This window comes from Helicoverpa armigera, chromosome 23 (genome assembly GCF_030705265.1).
Source record: "Helicoverpa armigera isolate CAAS_96S chromosome 23, ASM3070526v1, whole genome shotgun sequence".
Classification (NCBI taxonomy): domain Eukaryota; kingdom Metazoa; phylum Arthropoda; class Insecta; order Lepidoptera; family Noctuidae; genus Helicoverpa; species Helicoverpa armigera.
In genome coordinates, this window is record NC_087142.1 from 9166462 (window position 1) to 9184205 (window position 17744).

General features: G+C 34.6%; 2 protein-coding genes across 3 annotated transcripts in view; one reads left to right on the plus strand and one right to left on the minus strand.

Moving 5' to 3' along the window:
* Positions 1-17744, plus strand: part of LOC110374024 (putative peptidyl-prolyl cis-trans isomerase dodo) — a 31730-nt gene continuing 13986 nt past the window's right edge. Inside the window, exons 1-2 of one of the 2 annotated variants that reach the window (XM_021331555.3) lie at positions 15-175; positions 473-1498. In XM_021331555.3, the coding sequence (XP_021187230.1) occupies positions 474-947 (474 nt within the window). In that variant the 5' untranslated portion in view covers positions 15-175; position 473 and the 3' untranslated portion in view covers positions 948-1498. Of the gene's footprint in view, positions 176-472; positions 1499-17744 lie in introns of those variants that run through there. The other variant, XM_064040833.1, reaches the window with a different exon arrangement.
* LOC110374030 (uncharacterized) lies at positions 1583-16155 on the minus strand. The gene is made up of 2 exons (XM_021331552.3): positions 16017-16155; positions 1583-2822 (listed from the first exon to the last, which is right to left on the minus strand). The coding sequence occupies exons 1-2, from the start codon at positions 16037-16039 to the stop codon at positions 1808-1810; spliced, it is 1038 nt and encodes a 345-aa protein (XP_021187227.1). The 5' UTR covers positions 16040-16155; the 3' UTR covers positions 1583-1807.

Below are 17744 nucleotides of genomic sequence, written 5' to 3' on the forward strand. Positions count from 1 at the left end.
TTTTACTATGGCGCTGTCAAATCCAAATCGGCGTCCTGTCAAAAGTGTCAAACGATAGAAAGCGCCGTCGTAAACTTGAAAACTGTTAATTGTTATTGTTTTATACTCACTTTCACTATAAACCGTCGGTTTTCTCATTGCTTGTTCTTCAATAAACGTGTGGTGAATATTTCAGGTAAGTTTGATCAAGTATTTTACTTCCAATAGACTGTTAAAAAACAGCATTTAATAGGTTATGTTACAAGAATTTTGTATCAGTTGGCATAATTTTTTCCTAATTTTATGGTGAACAGACAGCAGATTTATTGTTTTAATAGTTTGAAAACACTTTGTAAGCGACATCATTTAGTTTTAACGTCCTACTTTTGTAACTTTCTACTATGATAACTAATTTGAATAATCACTTTTTACAATGAACATTGTCTTGTAATTACTGTGTATATCGACCAAAAACTTGCGAAAATGGTTGCAGAATGTCAAGTCAGGAGAACGAAGCGCCTTTGCCCGAAGGATGGGAGATGAGGACCAGCCGGTCGACAGGAATGACGTATTTTCTCAATATGTACACTAAAAAATCCCAGTGGGAGAGGCCGGAGGCACCAGCTGACCCTGGCGAGATCCGCTGCAGCCATCTCCTTGTCAAGCACGCTGAGAGCAGGCGTCCATCGTCATGGAGGGAGGAAAACATCACCCGTACTAAGGATGAAGCCATGGAACTACTGAAGGGGTACCGTAAGCAGATCGTGGCTAATGATGCAACTTTCGCGGACCTGGCTTCTAAATACTCAGACTGTTCATCGGCCAAGCGTGGCGGAGACTTGGGCATGTTTGGACGAGGTCAGATGCAGGCTCCGTTTGAGGAAGAAGCCTTCAAGCTGAAGGTCGGGCAGCTCAGCCGGCCCGTGGAGACGGACTCTGGAGTCCACATCATCTTGAGGACTGCTTAGATTTAAGTGTTAATTGTGTTCTTTATTAAATATCTTATACTCCTCAGTTGCCTAAACTGTTAACAGTAAAATTTGATGGATATTAGAAAGCTAGCTGATTCAATTTGTTACAGAAATACTGAAAACACTGAGATTGTCATAAACTTAACAATAGAATTTGTAAAATCTTACGTTGGATAATATATTTATATGTTTTTGCTCAAATTCCTGAAGTATTATTGAATGTTTGCAATAAATTGATTCTATCTTATATGTACTGCATAATCTGTATTATACTGATTAGTGAAATTTAAAATTTAAACTCAGAAGTTTATCAGACCTTTAATTGTATATCAGTGATATCATGTTAATTTAATTTGTGATTCAGATTCTGATAAGATAATTGCAATTAATATTATTCATATTGCACTACCATTAGTTCAGTAATTATCCAATGAAATTGTAAAAGACAATGTTTATTGCTTCAAATGTAAAGAAACTACTATAATCTCCACCGTTTATGCATCTTAAACTAAAAGGATAAAAATAAATTTGTTTTCTGATTCACATAATATTTTATTATTTGTTCACCATAGAGTTGGGGGGAAATGAGTTCAACATTTAACTTATTATTTTATATTTATATTTACTAACAAGATGCACAGTAAATAAGAATAACAAAGTCTTAATATTAAATACATCAGTACTGCGCCGTTGACGAGCCCAGCCAGTCGTCAAGGACGCGGGACCCCCGAACTCGAGAGCTTTTTTTTACATTTTCTAACGTCAGTTACAAATATGGCACTAACATAACTATGAAGGAACTTATCACTATATTAGACCATAACTAATACAAAGTTCGGGAGTAGATCAGATCCAAATTACAATGCCTTTAACGTCGGTTCATCTTTGTCTTGACTATTTCTAATGAGAAGTATTGTGTCTAATGTTGATTCTTTGAGGTTTTGCGGCGCAGGAGTCCAAATGGGCCCAATGATGGGCGGCGACCGCTTGCCACCCCAGGCACTGAATTTCACCTTCCTCTTTCCATCTTTCTTCAAGTTAACATCCAGGTACGGATGCCCAGGCTTGAAGATCTTTGGCAAAGATTCTAGAAAGCTCTTGAACGGTAGCGCCTCTCGCAGTGTTCTTTCATTAGTCTTTGTGCTCAAAGCCAGGATCTTGATCGGGTGCCTCTTGTCCAGCGTCGGGATAAATTGGAAGCCAGCAAAGTTGAAAGCTTCGTTTCCATTCGGGGAGTAGTTAGAGACGATTCGCGTTAGTTCTGGTATTGTAGTCGAGAAAATGATTTTGGAACTTTTTGAACCAGGTTTGTAGATCATCTGGCCGCTGCGCTTGCCGCCCCACGGGCTGAAGCGCACTCGCTTAGGCATGCTCGGCTCGCGGATATTGCTGGCTCGTTTCCACGACCACATGTGTTCGATGCTGGCTTTATCTCTCTTTCCACCCCACGGACTGAAGTATTTCTTATCCTTAGGGAGAAGAATATTCGTAGCATTGTCGTCGACTACTCCTTCGATCGTATTAGTGAATGGGCTTCCAACTAGTTCGTCATTTTGTAAGTACATGGCTTGGTCTGAGTCAATGATGTTCGGGAGCCAGCGTTTTTCTCTTGTTTCCTCTTTCTCTTCAGCCGTCCGTCGTTTCCTCTGGATGTCGGTTTGGGCTTCTTCGAGTGAGGCGGGTTCGTTCTGTGCTGTTTCATAGTCGTTCCTGGTGGTGGGGATGTGGAAGTAGTAGGGGAGAGGGAACTGCAGGTTAGTGTCGAGAGAGTCGAGCACGAAGTCGTTGCTGTTGCCCCCGCTGTTGATGTACTGGGGCCGCACGCTGCCGAGCCACGAGATCGCGATCAGGAGCCAGTGGTGAGACATGCTTCTGGAACATATACAAAGTCTTGTTATTATTCATATTACACTCGCTTACGAAAGTTTATCATAGGTAGATAAGGGAAGTCATATCAATTGGAGTTAATGCTCAGTTGCTGCGTCTCATTAAGTGTTATTCAAATTATTTTTGTAGTTCGAACATTTCAGCAAATATTTTAAAAGAATGTCTTTCATAACACTCAATACCTATTCATACTTCTTATAGCATAATGCAGCGTATGCTCCATAAGAAAATAATGGAAACAGTTGAATCGCAAAGTTTCTGAACTGCACAAAAGGCGACCTGCTTAACTTAAACATGAAAACACTCATCTTTAGTATGAAAGTTAAGTTATTTGAACATGAGAATTGTTAGCATAGCTTTCATCTGAACAAATAAGACTACTGCAAATATCTTTAATGGAAATGGCTTGAATAGGACTTAATTTGATGTCATTCTACAAACAAATCCAAAAGGAACTCTGTCGGTATTAAAGATCATAGCTTGGGGAAACTGCTAAACCGATTTTAATGAACCTATATTGATATCCTATGTTGAGATTCTAAACTATCGGTTAACTTGAAAAAGATAAAGGTCTCTGTAGGATGACGGAGACCTTTTTATAATTTTGTGTGAAGTGATCCCTTAAATACGAGAGCCTGTATTGTGCTTTTATTAAGTGTGTCAGTTGCTTCACAAAGTAGGGATATCGGCTCCAATGCGTGCTCTAATTATGAAACTTTTAATCCATAATCATAATAAAGACAATAACTGATTTCCATTGCCGGATGGATCTGCATTACCGGTACCTATTCAAAGATTTAAGACGACCAGATTACCGACCCTACGTTGCTTCTCCTCCAAGGTCTTCTAAATAATTTTATAAGTCACCTCTTTGTTGCTGTTCTTAACTTTCTGTTTTTGAAAGCGAAATGACATTGAAGGATTTAGTGGATTAAACCAAAAGTAGGTAACCATTACCATCTACATCCATACTAGTACAATAAAGAGGAAACATTTTTGTTGGTTTTTTGTAACTTGAAGGCTCCTGAACCGATTTGAAAAAATAGACTTAGGTATAGACTTCTGAAAGAATGGTCAGGTTATAGATATGTAAAGTCCGACTCTCCTTTCCACCTACACTGTGTCATTCATTTTGTAAAAAGAAAGGGCATAGGTCAAACCTGCTACATAATTTTATTTACTCATTAATAAAGCATTAGTAATTATATAAGGTTAGATCAACGTTCTTTATACTTATTACCTACACGTTAGGTAATTTTACCTGATGTGGTCACATAATTTTTCGACTCAATTAACAATTCTTACAGCCTTTGATAGCTATCCTCATTAAAATAAGATACATTATTTATATCATGAATACTTATTTCGTTCACTGTCTACTCGTAGTGGGCAAATATTCTGTGATCTAGATATCTTTTGAACTTGGTAAGGACTGCCATTTTTCATATCCTATCTGTACATACTCCATTCAAGTGAACCACTTATTAATTGGAACACTAATTAAATTACAATCATATTCTTCTCTTATGTAATGGAAATGCGTGATTTCTTAAAAACATCAAGCTATATTGTAATACCTGTAATGGTTTCTAGTTTGAAGACTGACATCAATTAATATCCCTGTTTTAAATATTTAAAAATCTCTGGGGAACATTACTAAGACGAGCGTTGGCCGAAACTCAACCATAATGCTTCGAAGTACCTACCGATGTCTTAATTAATTCTAATAAAAGCAAGAATCATTAGCAAAAAAAAACAAGATTTAATTAAAAAATAGACAGCAAATAGAATTTATTATGATGTTATTCCATTATTGCTTTTAATTATTCATTGAGATTTTTGCTCAGGAAGCAAGCAAATCTCCAAAGACTGCCTGATTTTTAGAAAGGTTGTTGGAAAATCTTCGCTTTTTATAATACCTAAGATGCCTACCTGTCTTGATGGGATAGGTAGAAATGATAAGCTGGACGCTGATGTCTTCAACTAACACTGGTTGCAGATTTTGCTCATTAATCATGCAACTGTGATCTCAAACCTCTTCTACAGATCAAAGACTACTAGGGTCTTCAAACTTTGAGTTTTATGGCCCATACCTGTACGTCAAAGAATTGCTCATTTTATTCTATTGTTGAGGTCAGATAGACGGCCGCTCCATATCATAGCATAGACTGTTTGACTGGGTTTATTTCATATTTATTATATTCACAACTCGTAGACACAATATTAAGAATATCTACCAGTATAAAATGTATGGTCACCCATCTACCTCCTAACCTCAGCCATAACTTGACCAACTCAAATTATTTATTCACACATTTTTCCCTATCTCTACAAATACAAATATGATAAGTAGTATTAGATCTTACACCCACGGATAATCTCTTGATGCTTCATAAATAAATAATAATAAACTGTTATTTATTTCCCGGTATTACTCGATATATCTGTCCCGATGATTATCTAATCGTTTTGTTGTTGTCATCGGAATATTTTGTTTTGTATGTTTATTTATGTGTGTAATTAATGGTTCTTGTATTATCTTTCCTTGGCGAGGGTGTTTCTTGATCCTATGGTGGGTTTCAGTTTATTATGTAGGGTTATATCTATTTAGTAATCGTTTCATATATATATAACTAGCAAGCGAGGGAACTTCTCCACTAAGCGAGATAAAAAGTTCCTCGACATGTGCTATCTAACACTGATAGATACTAGAACTAGATATTTTTTCCAAATCGGACCAACAGACAAACTTCAGCTTTATAATATAGATGTTACCATTCGCAGAGCTTTCTTCGAATATCAATAGTAGGCATACTGTTAGGAACCGACTGAAGTTGCGGCGTATTGGTTTATTTTCCCCGCCATATGTTTGAAATGGAGTGACCACAGTTTGCTAGTTTAAGCACAGTTAGTTTCACTTTGAGCAATTTATAGCGTTTCTTACGCCGACTGTCTTAGTTATTTGCCGATTCACAGCAATAGCGGTACCTTAACATTTAAAAGAGCAAATATTTGGAACACAAACCTTTTTTGTTTCAATATATCTAGTTCTTTCGACCATAACCTGCGCAACTTATTACAAGTATGTAACATTATTTTGCACCCACTGTTCACTAAATATAGCCTACGCCGTAGCTGCGTAGCCCTAAACTACGCGCAACGCTACGCCTACGTAGCATGACGAACGTAGTCAGTAAATATATAATATAATAGTTTTTCGTCATTATTGACTGATTGATCAGATTGATCAGTGCCGATTCCGAATCTCTCGATACTTGATGAAACTGATGAATGATAACTCGGCTGAAATAAAGAGTAGCATGTTACATCACTTGATATGAATATTCACCTTCATTAATTTTGCCAGGTAATATCATTTATTGTCTCGCGAGTGATCGCGATTAAAATACGACCAAAAGACCGATTTTAAGTAAGCAGTTGTAAAATGTAAAAAAATGTATGTTAATTAACGTATATTTGCGAAACTAAGCAGGTAGGCATTGTTCGTCAAAGAAGTGTTGCAACTTTTTCGTAGCACATGCGAAGTAAATATATGTATGTATGCTTCGCGAAACCTCAAGTTCCTTGACCTACCTTAATACATGTATGGGCGGTGTTGAGATTACGATGTATGTTTATTGGTCATTAAATAAACGCCGGCGCCGAAACCGCTGAATCTATTTGAATGATTATTTCTAAATTAATTCTTGTTGTTAGGAGGATGGTTAATAATATAATGTAGCTTTTTTGGTTAGTCATTGGTCAGCCATGGAAAGTCATATTATGATCCACAACTGTTTATACCTGTATTGGAGGATTCATAAAAAATATTTTATATTTGATTATTTCGATTTTAGTCTAAGATAAATATCAAAACGAGATGAATAGATGTACTTTCTCATGCTTTTAGTGGTGTTTGTGGCTAAATAATATTAAAACTGATTCAAATCTTTTGACATCCCTATATGCCTACCTACTTTATATCCAGCTTTCTTAGGCCTCGTAAATTTTAGTTTCAAACCCATTAAGGAGACTTGACTTTTGTTTTGTAATCAAATATGTATGAGAACTTAGATACATACACATGTGCCGCTTTTTTGTAGACTAAGTTAAATGCTTAGCGTCATACTTTTTTTTGATAATTGTACAAATAGGTTGATACTTAGGCCTCAATAACTAAAACTGTGCTAACTATCCAAGAAGCTGTAAAAATGTTAAAGCATTTTAGAATCAAAGTTTACATGGTGGCAAAACTTATAAGGTATGTTTGCATTTTTAATGCCTTTAGTGACTGAATTAACTCAAAATGTATGACACCGAAGACTAAGAGCGTTTACACATTATCAGATATTGTCGCGCATATACGCTCGGTTTATCTACACACGATATAATCCACCCGGAAAAACCTGTCGCGAAGTTCCAGATGATATTGTTTGAACCGGTAGCATATACGCATATCACTCGTTCAGTACGTGGGTTGCCTTGCCCGCGGAAATGCGCTAGTTTGAAAACGGCGTATGCATAGTTATCGGCACGGATAATGAGCTCTCGGTATCGCTTTGCGCGCTGTACACTTATGGCAATAAACCAATAAATCGCTTCTGCGCAGGCAAAGGTCAGGGCTCAATATCCTTGCCGATGATTATAACATAAACATTATCTATTCCACACTAAATTCAATAAGTTGGCCCACAGCTGGACTGAGGAATTCAGGAACAACCAAATTAGATTATAAGATAACATTAAGGTGCGGTCGTCCTATATCAACAGCAGTACCTAGTTCTGAGGTTACCAATATTTCAAGTTATTACGAAAATAGTAATAGCTCTGTTCATAAGTTTAAAATTATGTGACCTTCAATAAGTTTCTGAATAGGAACTGAATATTTTTTTTCGTCCATAGCTGGCAACATTCTTGCTGTGACATTAGATAAATTAAAAAAAAATACTAGTGAAAACGGCTACTACACTATACTGCACTTCCCTAAATATTAGTCTAATGGTTGCAAATGTTACTGCAGAATATTAGAGCAAGAATTTTTAGGAAGGCAAGGTTTTTAGTCTACACTAATGTTATAAAGAGGAAAGATTTGTATTGTGTATCTGTGTTTATGTTTGTGTCTATTATAAAAGAAGTCAGTGTCTACTGATTTTTAATTTAACTATCACCTTAAATCCTCGAGTCATCGCAATTTTAAAATTTATAACAGGTTACTTGAATTCTCAAAGTCCACCTTATAACGTGTTTGGTTTTCAGGACATAAAACTGATTTCAATAATATTTTTACTTAATAGGTATCATAATAGAATGTTCCCATATTTCAAACAGCGTACCGAGGGACCTATTGCCCGCACTCGGGTAAACAGTAGGTATTGTGTAGCTTTCCTCAATGAATGGGCTATATAACATTTTTTTTAAATCGCACCAATAAATTCATCAGTTTACCAAAATTAGTACATATGATATAGGATATATTTTTAGCAGTCAACAATCTATTTCGCACAGGAAATCTTATAGAAAGGACAGGAGACTTGTAGGTTTCCCAGTCAACTGAGAACTATCAATACATTCATCTATTATATTATTATTTGTGAGAAATCTAACCACGGATCACGCTGTAGGACTACGGGAAAATAAACCGAGTATCTAAATGTTTTCTATTTACCGTAACTATATACTTATAATGGGAAGAAAAAACAGAATCGTTCTCCAGTACAATTGTTTAGAAACATAGTTAGCATTGAAATAATGGATACAGGATAACATTCACAAGATTCAGCGTTCAGCAGAGAGAAAAATAAATAAAATAAAAACATTTATTCTAGGTACACGTTTTGTGTAATCATTTTACAAAATTATTTATTGGAGATTAATATTTTTGCAGGTTTACAAACCTAATAACAAAATTGAAACATCTGAATAGAGAATTTTTTTTTGGGAAGTCGGTTAAAAAACGTTAGTGAACGACCGAGCGATATAGTAATTTCGAGGGCTAGTGAAACTTCAGTACGAACATATAGTTAGAAAAACAAAACCTTAACCATGGGTTTGCCCTTTGACCTTTACCGATAACCAATGGGATCACTTTAAAATCAGATAGGTTATCGGGAATTTTTGGCTTCCCTCGTACCTCTATCGAATTTCATGGGTATCTAATAACGTACAAAGGTCCAGGTTATATCGTGTACTAGGTTCCGCCCACGGTTTTACCCACGGCTCGTGGCATCTGCTTTATGCACCCGGGTAAAATTATAGCCTAAAGTCATCCTCGAAACATGGGCTACATTCTTTTCATACATGGGTTATCTAACCCTGAAATAATGTTTGCAATTGCCCCTATAGTTTTCGTTTTCCCTCGCATTTACGCTAACAAACTTTTCAGCTTTATAATACATGCTCCGAATATTAGCAACTGATCATCTGACATCGATTTGAATAAATATTTACTTAGTTGTCTAGTTGGTTTTAAATGTATTTTAATCTCAATTTTAGGTATAACTGCTCTCTGAGTTTTTTTTTTATCGATAACAAAATTGATTAATAATATTGTTTCTAAATATATAACGGGCAGACTGTAAGTTCGTCAATAGTTAACACTGTAAGTATAAATTCGGTAGCTAGGGACCCATAAGGCAGCTGCGCCAAGCTTTTCTTTATTTAAGCAAGGAATTTTCCTCCAAATTATCTTCAAGCTAAATTCTATTTAAGTAATTGGACACACACAATGTAACATACTTTCTTCTTTTTGTAGTTCTACTGTAAATTAGAAATAAGTAACTCAACTTGTTAACTGAAATAATTTAAAAACTAGAGAAGTAATTATTTTAAGCATCTTACCACGTTGTTATTTTAAGCAGATAATTTTGTCCTTTACTTTGTTAGGAATACATTATTTTATTGTTCCTGATGAACTAGGATTTTAAATACTAAAAAGCTACGACCAAAGTCGTAGTCAAACTAAATTATATTTATTTACTTTGCTGTCATTTGCTGATATCTGGTGACAATAATTTCTTATTGTATAAGTATTAAATCAATCAGAAGGTGTTCTAGTCAATATATTATTATTCTACTGTAACCACAACCAATCAAACTCATATACCTACATTTTTCTAATTTTGTAGGATCATCAAAAATGTCCTATCACTTTCAAAATTAACCTTTCTAAAATGTCGACATTGTTCAAACTGTTACCTAGTTGTAAAAGTCAACAGTGCGATCCGCAAGCACCAGTTGACTTCGATTACATAACCAAGTGGATAAGACTTCACGAAGGCCCCTGAAAGCTTGTAGATCATTTAAATTACCGAATTACTGGTACCTTGTTGAAGGTGCTTTAAAGATAGTAGTAGGTAGTCTTCAGTTTCTATAAGCCCAGAGTTGCGGTGGACTCAATTATATGTAAAGATTTTAAAAAGTGCTTATGAGTTACCAGGCATTGATGATGATGATGTCCTCCTAGCCGATTATCGGCTACGGCGATTGTTCTCATGTAAGGAGATTAGCCAACTACGCAGGACATATTATAGTGCACGAGCATTTGCGCAGACCTCTACACAGGTGCACTCACTATTCCTTAACTCTCATAGCCCGATGGGACGGTAATCCGACACGACCGGAGAGAGATCAGACGCAGGACCGACATTTACGTGCTCTCCGATGCACGGGTGTATCAATCACCAGCTTCCAGGCTCCGGGCTGCTTTGTTAAAGTATTCTAAAACCCACAAAGCGATTTCGGCCCGACTCTGGAATCGAACCCGAGACCTCGTGCTCAGCAGCCGCACTTGCGACAGCTAGACCAACTAGTTACACATGTGGTCAAGGAGATATTTATTACACTCGTTAAATATCTTCGTCGAATTTGATTTTCCTAACTTTTATGTCGATAAGAGGCTTAAAGACAGAATTTATATCAAGCTAAAGTCAAAATTAAATATCCAATCGCAAAACAATAAATGTATGAGTTATTGTAATTCGTAGTTAAATAAATTATCATTGTAACTGTCCACGATATACTGATATACACTTGACAGAGTTGTTAACTGATCAAATGTAGATTAGACAAAGGTTTTTGATAAGTGCAACGCCACCCTAGTAGTAAAGTTTTGGTTTAACTACCAAAATATTTCTCATGCCAGCTGAAATTTCAGGAAATTGGAACCGAATCCTAATATGTCACATCAAAGAGAACCCTAATTAATTGGAAATGGAACTTCTGATAATCTCATTTCGATTGAACTAAATCATGTTAAAAGGATCTTTAAAATTTTAAACCAAATAGTTTCTCTGAACAGTGGTAGCCTAGTGGTAAATTCCAATAAATTATTTTAGATTATTGCATGTATTAAAGCAAGTACGAAAGTCCGCGTTTCATTCTAGATCAGGCATGTTTTAATATCACTGAGTTATATCTGCTTTCTAAGTAGGTATCTATATTATTAGACGATAAAGACTGAGTTTTGAAGGAAAACATCATAAGGAATGGGGTCTAAATAAACTGTTTGGGAAAATATGCAGCAGGCTTTGGATACTCGACACGTGTTTCGCCCCTAGAGTCTAAAGTCTTAAATCGCCAATCCGCTTTAGCAAGCGTGGTGATTAACTTGTTAATGTTTTGTCTAAAGATTACGTAAAAAGCTGTCTATTGTAATTGCAGTCTTTTAGCTTTTCAGTTGTATAACATTACTATTGTTGTATCGTTTATAGTATTTGCTGCTGACAGAAGTAAAAAAAATGATAAATCTATTCTTCAAATAGCTTCCACCAGCAGTTTCATCCGCGTTCTGTGGGTACAACTTCGCGAAGTAAGATAAAAGTTGTTCTATAGCCTTCTTTTGATAGAAGGGGTATCCAACAATGTAATATTTTTCAAATCGGATCAGTAGTTCGTCGCGACCAAACAAAAACTTTGTTTAATCGTATTGGTATTTATATAAAACTACTTTTACTACATGGTCACGGTCATTTTTATGGTGACTGTAGTCTGACCGTGACCATGGGTGGTGTAAAGGATCCGAAACGTCGGAATTAACTCTGTATATAAAAGAAAGTTTTGTTAGTTACACATTTTATAACTGAAGAATGGCTGAACCGTTTCAGCTGAAAAATAGAGGGGAGATAGCTTTGACCCGGGACAAAGGACATAGGATAGTTTTTGTCACAATCCCGGCTACCGGAAACAGTCTTATCGAGTCGCGGGTCAAACCGCGGTCGGAAGCTAGTAATATTAATATAATCCGTTAAAGTAGTTTTATATAAATTTCTAATATTCGCAGATTGTTGATGACAGCTATTTGAAGTGTAGGTTAGTGTTTGTGCATATTGCAGTTATTTCTGAACGGAGGTTTATAGCAAAGTTATGCGTTTGTGCATTCTGTGTGCAATATGCATCATAACATTTGTTCATAACACGTCATTATGATTTCATAGGCCATTAACACTCGGTTGAAAGTCGGGTAGGTGCATAATTATGGACTTATGATTATACAAAGGAAATGTTTTTCTTTATCAAGGAATTTTGTTCGCATTTATAATTTTTGTAAAAAATACTGTTTAATTAAAGTTTTTGACAGTGGACCATTTTATTCATTATTAGTTTCTACTTGACGCTAATGTTTCCTTCTTCGCTGTTGGCGCCCAAATGGGACTCAAACCTGGAATACTTTTCTTTGTTCTATGTATCTTTATGAATATTACAACGTATGTATCTATCTACACAGTTGAAAATCAATGTTCTTAAGTACCAAGGATAATGTTAAAACAATACGTGTTTTATCAACTTTCAATCCGGCAAATATTTCGTTATGATATGACCTTTCGCAGACATTGGTGGTATTTTCAATTCTATTGTTTTTAGTTTGCAGAGGAGTTCACTACAAGAGGGGTTTATTTCCGTAAATATTTGCTGTTGGTCACACCAACACAATGCTTTGGCCGTTCAAAAGAATACCGTGCTTTGGTGCTACGGCGTATTGTGTATTTGAAAAAAAAAAGTTCCCTTGAAATTTTTGAAAACCAATATTCTAATATTGGTTTTCAAAAATTTTGTGACGGCATCATGACATCTTATAAGTACACAGTGTACGGTATTGTAGGTATTCATAACATATATTATGTACCTACTTAAAATAAATAAGTAATCTATATCATCCTACTTGAAACTATCATCGCATAGTTTTTTAAGCAATAAGTCTTGAAGATCTTGATAAATTATTTATAAAACAATGAATGAAATAGTTCTTTCTTACATTTGTTTTAAAAACAAGTACTTAACTAGACTCTAGTATAATAGAACTAATAGTCAATAGACTATCAAAACTAAACGTGGGTGGATAAAGGGAAACCATAGACAAACCAAAAAAAAAGAAAATTGGATCGAAATGAGGTACACTATTTTTTATATTGTTACTGTGGGAAAATATAATTTTCTCTTTACACCTATCAGTTACTTGTAAAAGTATTGAAAATAACTTCCGTGCTAAAAGGTCAAAGTTTAAACTAATATGGACGTGTAGGGTTTCTTACAATTTATTTTTTATACGTCCTAATATGTGTCATAATTATTGGCGATTTCCTGCGGTTATACTTGACATATCTGAATAGACACTGTCGTTTATCCTTCTGAGTGAGGGTCAAATTCCATGGTGTTCATATCAGAATTTCCACTACTGGACGGACAAAGGCCTCCCCCAAGGTAGAGGGATTTGCCTATGCTCACGATGGATGGGTGGTCCAATCTGTATCTATACTGAATTCAACTATTTTTTTATGTGAATTCATATCGAATTCTTAAGTAGGTACCGGAGACTTTTCTCTAGAGAACTAGCAAGACTTTACTTAGTTTTAGCCAGGTGAGAGTATTAACGATAGCATATCTTTTTAACCAATCCGAGTTAGAAATAATTATTTTATCGACATAGGTACATGTGCATACAATATTCCCCAGTAGGTATATAAATAAAATTCTCATCAAAATATCGCAGTAAAAAGTTAATGCTTGTTAAATTTTAAAATGTGTGTCTTATGTGTAAGGGAGATAAGACAGGAATGAATTTTAAGAAATTCCTCCCCTTAAAGGCTGTTATTTGCTTGGAACTTCGTATGTAAGACGGTTTTATGAAAAGCTTTGTTTTTGAACTGATTGAAATATTTTACTTAAAATAATTAAGTATGTGTGCGCGTGCTTCTTATATATTTGTAGAAGGAATAAGACTTGTAGTTTTCTTTCGGTATTTTTTTTTATTTCTAAGACACTCGTGTTTTTTTTTATTAATACGTAGACGAATTACGAAAACCTCTCAGGTTCTATTCAGTTTGTATTCAACTATATTGAACAAATTCATAATATTATGTAGCTCTACAATGTTTAACAAGATCGGCGTCATTTCTATTGAATTTCATGACAATATGTATCGACATAATATAATATGTTACACAATTCCTTCATTTACGTCACAACTTAACTTAATTACATTTATCAAAGTCAAAGTATTTTTTATTATTTCAAATAGGCTTATAAGAGCTCTTTCGAAACGTCAAGTAGCACGGTTCCAAAGTTAGGTAGTTCCAAAAATTCTAAAGAGTGGGTCTCATGGAATAGTACCGGCAAGCAACTCCAGAGACACTCTTTAAAAAAACGTATTATTTACGATAATTATTTACAGTTTAATTCTAATAAAGTTGTTATATAATTTATTTATGTTTCATTCAGCATAACTATGGACAGTTAAGTATATCAGTTGTCATCCCGATATCTATAATATTACTCCTATTATAATATCATGTCACAAGTTAACTATAAGTTCCCTTCAAACTGATTCTATCAGAATGATATACGAACTTAAACGTCGAATGACATCCCTTGACGAGTTCAAGTGATTTGAACAAACTTCAGTTGGAAAATACTTTATTTGTTTTACAAACAAAAATGATTTTTCAAGTATGTGTGTGTTTGTGTATCTTAGAGAAAGTGTAAACAGTAGAAGTTTGAAGTTCTTAGCAAACTGTAAACATTGAAGTTTTACGGTAAATTGTGATTGATTAGCGTGTGTAAGAAAGTTTTTTATGCACAAGTCTTACACGGTTGCAGAAAACAAATATGGATTAATTATTTTAGACTTGCCCAGCTTTTTCCTAACTATGTGGGGGTTTGGCTCAAGGGACTAGCTTAACCGTATGTAGCTGATAACCAGTGTTTTACATGGTGTGATTACCTATCTGAGCTCTACTACTCAGTTACCTGGGGAACCCCTTGATAAGACTGGTTGTCAGACTTTCTGGTGCACGGTTCATACGTAGTTCATCCGGGACAAGCATTGCTTAACTTTATGATCAATCGATCTGTGCGATTAGACAAGAGCTAGGTTTTTCTAACATTTTGTAATTTAAATAGTATTATTGAAAGTACATTATATGAAGAGGACTTGAGGTATTTTTAAAGAAAGCCCATCGAGAAATATATTTTGAAATAATGTGACTGTGAACAGAGCCATGATAGGAATTTGGATCAGCTGATATAGTTACTAAGACTTAGCTTACAATATATACCTATGACCTTCTGAGAAACAAGCCTTATATTCAACAGTGGACAGTGATTAGGTGATATTTATCATTTTCATTCAAAAGGTACCTATTCGTTCAAGATATTATTTTGCACCAAATAATATTTAAAAAATATACGATTAAGAACCTTCTCCGTATTTGGAAGTCGGTTAAAAAATTAATCAATCGAATTTTATTATAAAGATTAATTGTTAAGCAGTTACATAAATAATTGTGATACACATTTTTGACTGGAAGTATCAACAAGCATTAAGTATTTTATCAGTTCTAAAATCACATAATAATGTAACAGAAATTGACTGAAGGTAGGTAAGTGTTCATAATTAAATTGTTTCAATGCATACAAAAATATTCGATTATTTCCTTCTACACTGTTGATTCTAAATTTCAGAAGCCTAACATTTTCTTCTAAGTGAAAACATATGTGAACAATTTATCTAAAAATTATCATTTATACCTAGACAGACGCATAATAACTCCGCATTTTTTAATACACATAAATTTTTAAATATAATTCACAAAACACAACAATCAAATCCCATTGCCACCCATCCAAAAAACAGCCTAGCTTAACTTTTTAAATTTAAAAAAAACTTTCTAAATTGAATCCACTTACCTTATCAACCGATAGCATAACATAATTAGAAACTAAAATGAAAAGTGTTGACGTGCAACAATCACAGACACATGTGTGGCTCAACTTGCTTACTGGGTGACACTTGGACTAGTTCTGATGGGTGTACCGAGCGCGCCAACCTTTTATACCGCGAGGAAACTGCGAGTGATGTAGCGTTTGCACGAGAAGTTAGTGTTTTGTGTGTAGAATAAGGATTTTTTTTTGGCTCTAGAAATATTGTTATAAGGTAATTTAAATAAGGTGTTACTCAGAGGGTGGACTCATCAGTTGTCTTTGCGTTAACTGTCCACATATGGATACAAAAAAAAAACATTTGTAATTTCAACAAACTCCAAAAAAAATATTTCTAGGAGAAGTTAGTGTTGTGTAAATTTTGTGTGTAGAATTAAGATTATTTGTGGGTAAGAAATGTTTTTGGTACATGACAAACCCCGCATTGAGCAAGCGTGGTGATTAATGCTCAATCCTTCTTCATGTGAGAGGAGGCCTGTGCCCAGCAGTTGGACGATAAAAAGGCTGTAACAGTAACATGACAAACAATTTTTATAAGAAAGTTTGGTGCAGTGAAGAAGGTATATGCTTCTGAAGGTTTTTTGATCCGCGGTTTCCAATTTGTGATGGATAATTGTAAGTCAAGTGGAAAAAGCTAAGTCAAGTTTGAGCCAAAAATATAATATTAAAATCAAGGGTATTTATTTACCAATATACCGTTTTGATTAAATTTCGTTTGTATCCTTTTTATATGTATTTTTAAAGATAGACGTGAGTAATCACGGACTTTTATTCTCTTAAAGTATGTATTCCCTAATATTATTCTGAATTAAGCTAAATATAATTTCATAGACATTTCCCCAGAGTGTGTTAAAAAATAAATATAAATTTTACGCGCTACCTACTGCTTGAAGACCTTAACTCTAAAATATCTTCTAGATTTCGCACTATAAGCAACATATTATATATGTACTTATGTAGTTACCCCCAGGATCTACGCAATAGTAATAAATAAGATAATATTCGTTCTATTTCTGGTTACTAGCCGACAATTGACCAAGTTATTAAAATAGCCACAATGTTATGTATTATGTAGCATTTATTGGCGATCTCTGACCCCAGATGAGATTGACGTCTTACTCAATATTTACTCTTTTGATTGAAATTTGTAAATGCATAATTAAGTAGCCCTCATGATAGGGTTTTATCATTGAGTATTTGATCTGCCGATATCTAGAAATCGTTATTTTGTTACATTAGGTGAGGCAATTTTAGAACTCAACAGTTTCAATCGTATTTGGAGGAACTATGTAACAAACTCTGACATAAAAAAAGAACTTTTTATTATAGGTACCTACCGATTTCCATCTTCTTCGACCCATTAAAAAGTTGACAAGCCATAAGCTGATTAATAACTCCAAATGGTCACGGATGATAATATAAATATGAACATCAAACATTACTAAGGATTTCTGTAAAAAAATAACACTTAAATGTATCAAAATAATGTAAAACTATGAAAAATTACGTGAAGCAATAATTATTATTTTAAGTTTACGTTATGAACAACCTAAATTACTGTAACATTTTGAGATGTAGGTAACATATGATATTTGAATATTCAACGGCAATTCTATTTTAAATGCAAGTATACTAGCGTTCGTACTAATTTGGATTGCATTTGAAAATGTTAGGAAAACAACCCTGGTATTATAA

Bases quoted from the DNA above. Each gene is read 5' to 3' on its own strand.
- LOC110374030 (XM_021331552.3), bottom strand. From the start codon at position 16,039: ATGTTATGCTATCGGTTGATAAG. The intron at 2,823-16,016 runs GTAAGTGGATTC...TATATGTTCCAG, and splicing joins TTATGCTATCGGTTGATAAG to AAGCATGTCTCACCACTGGC.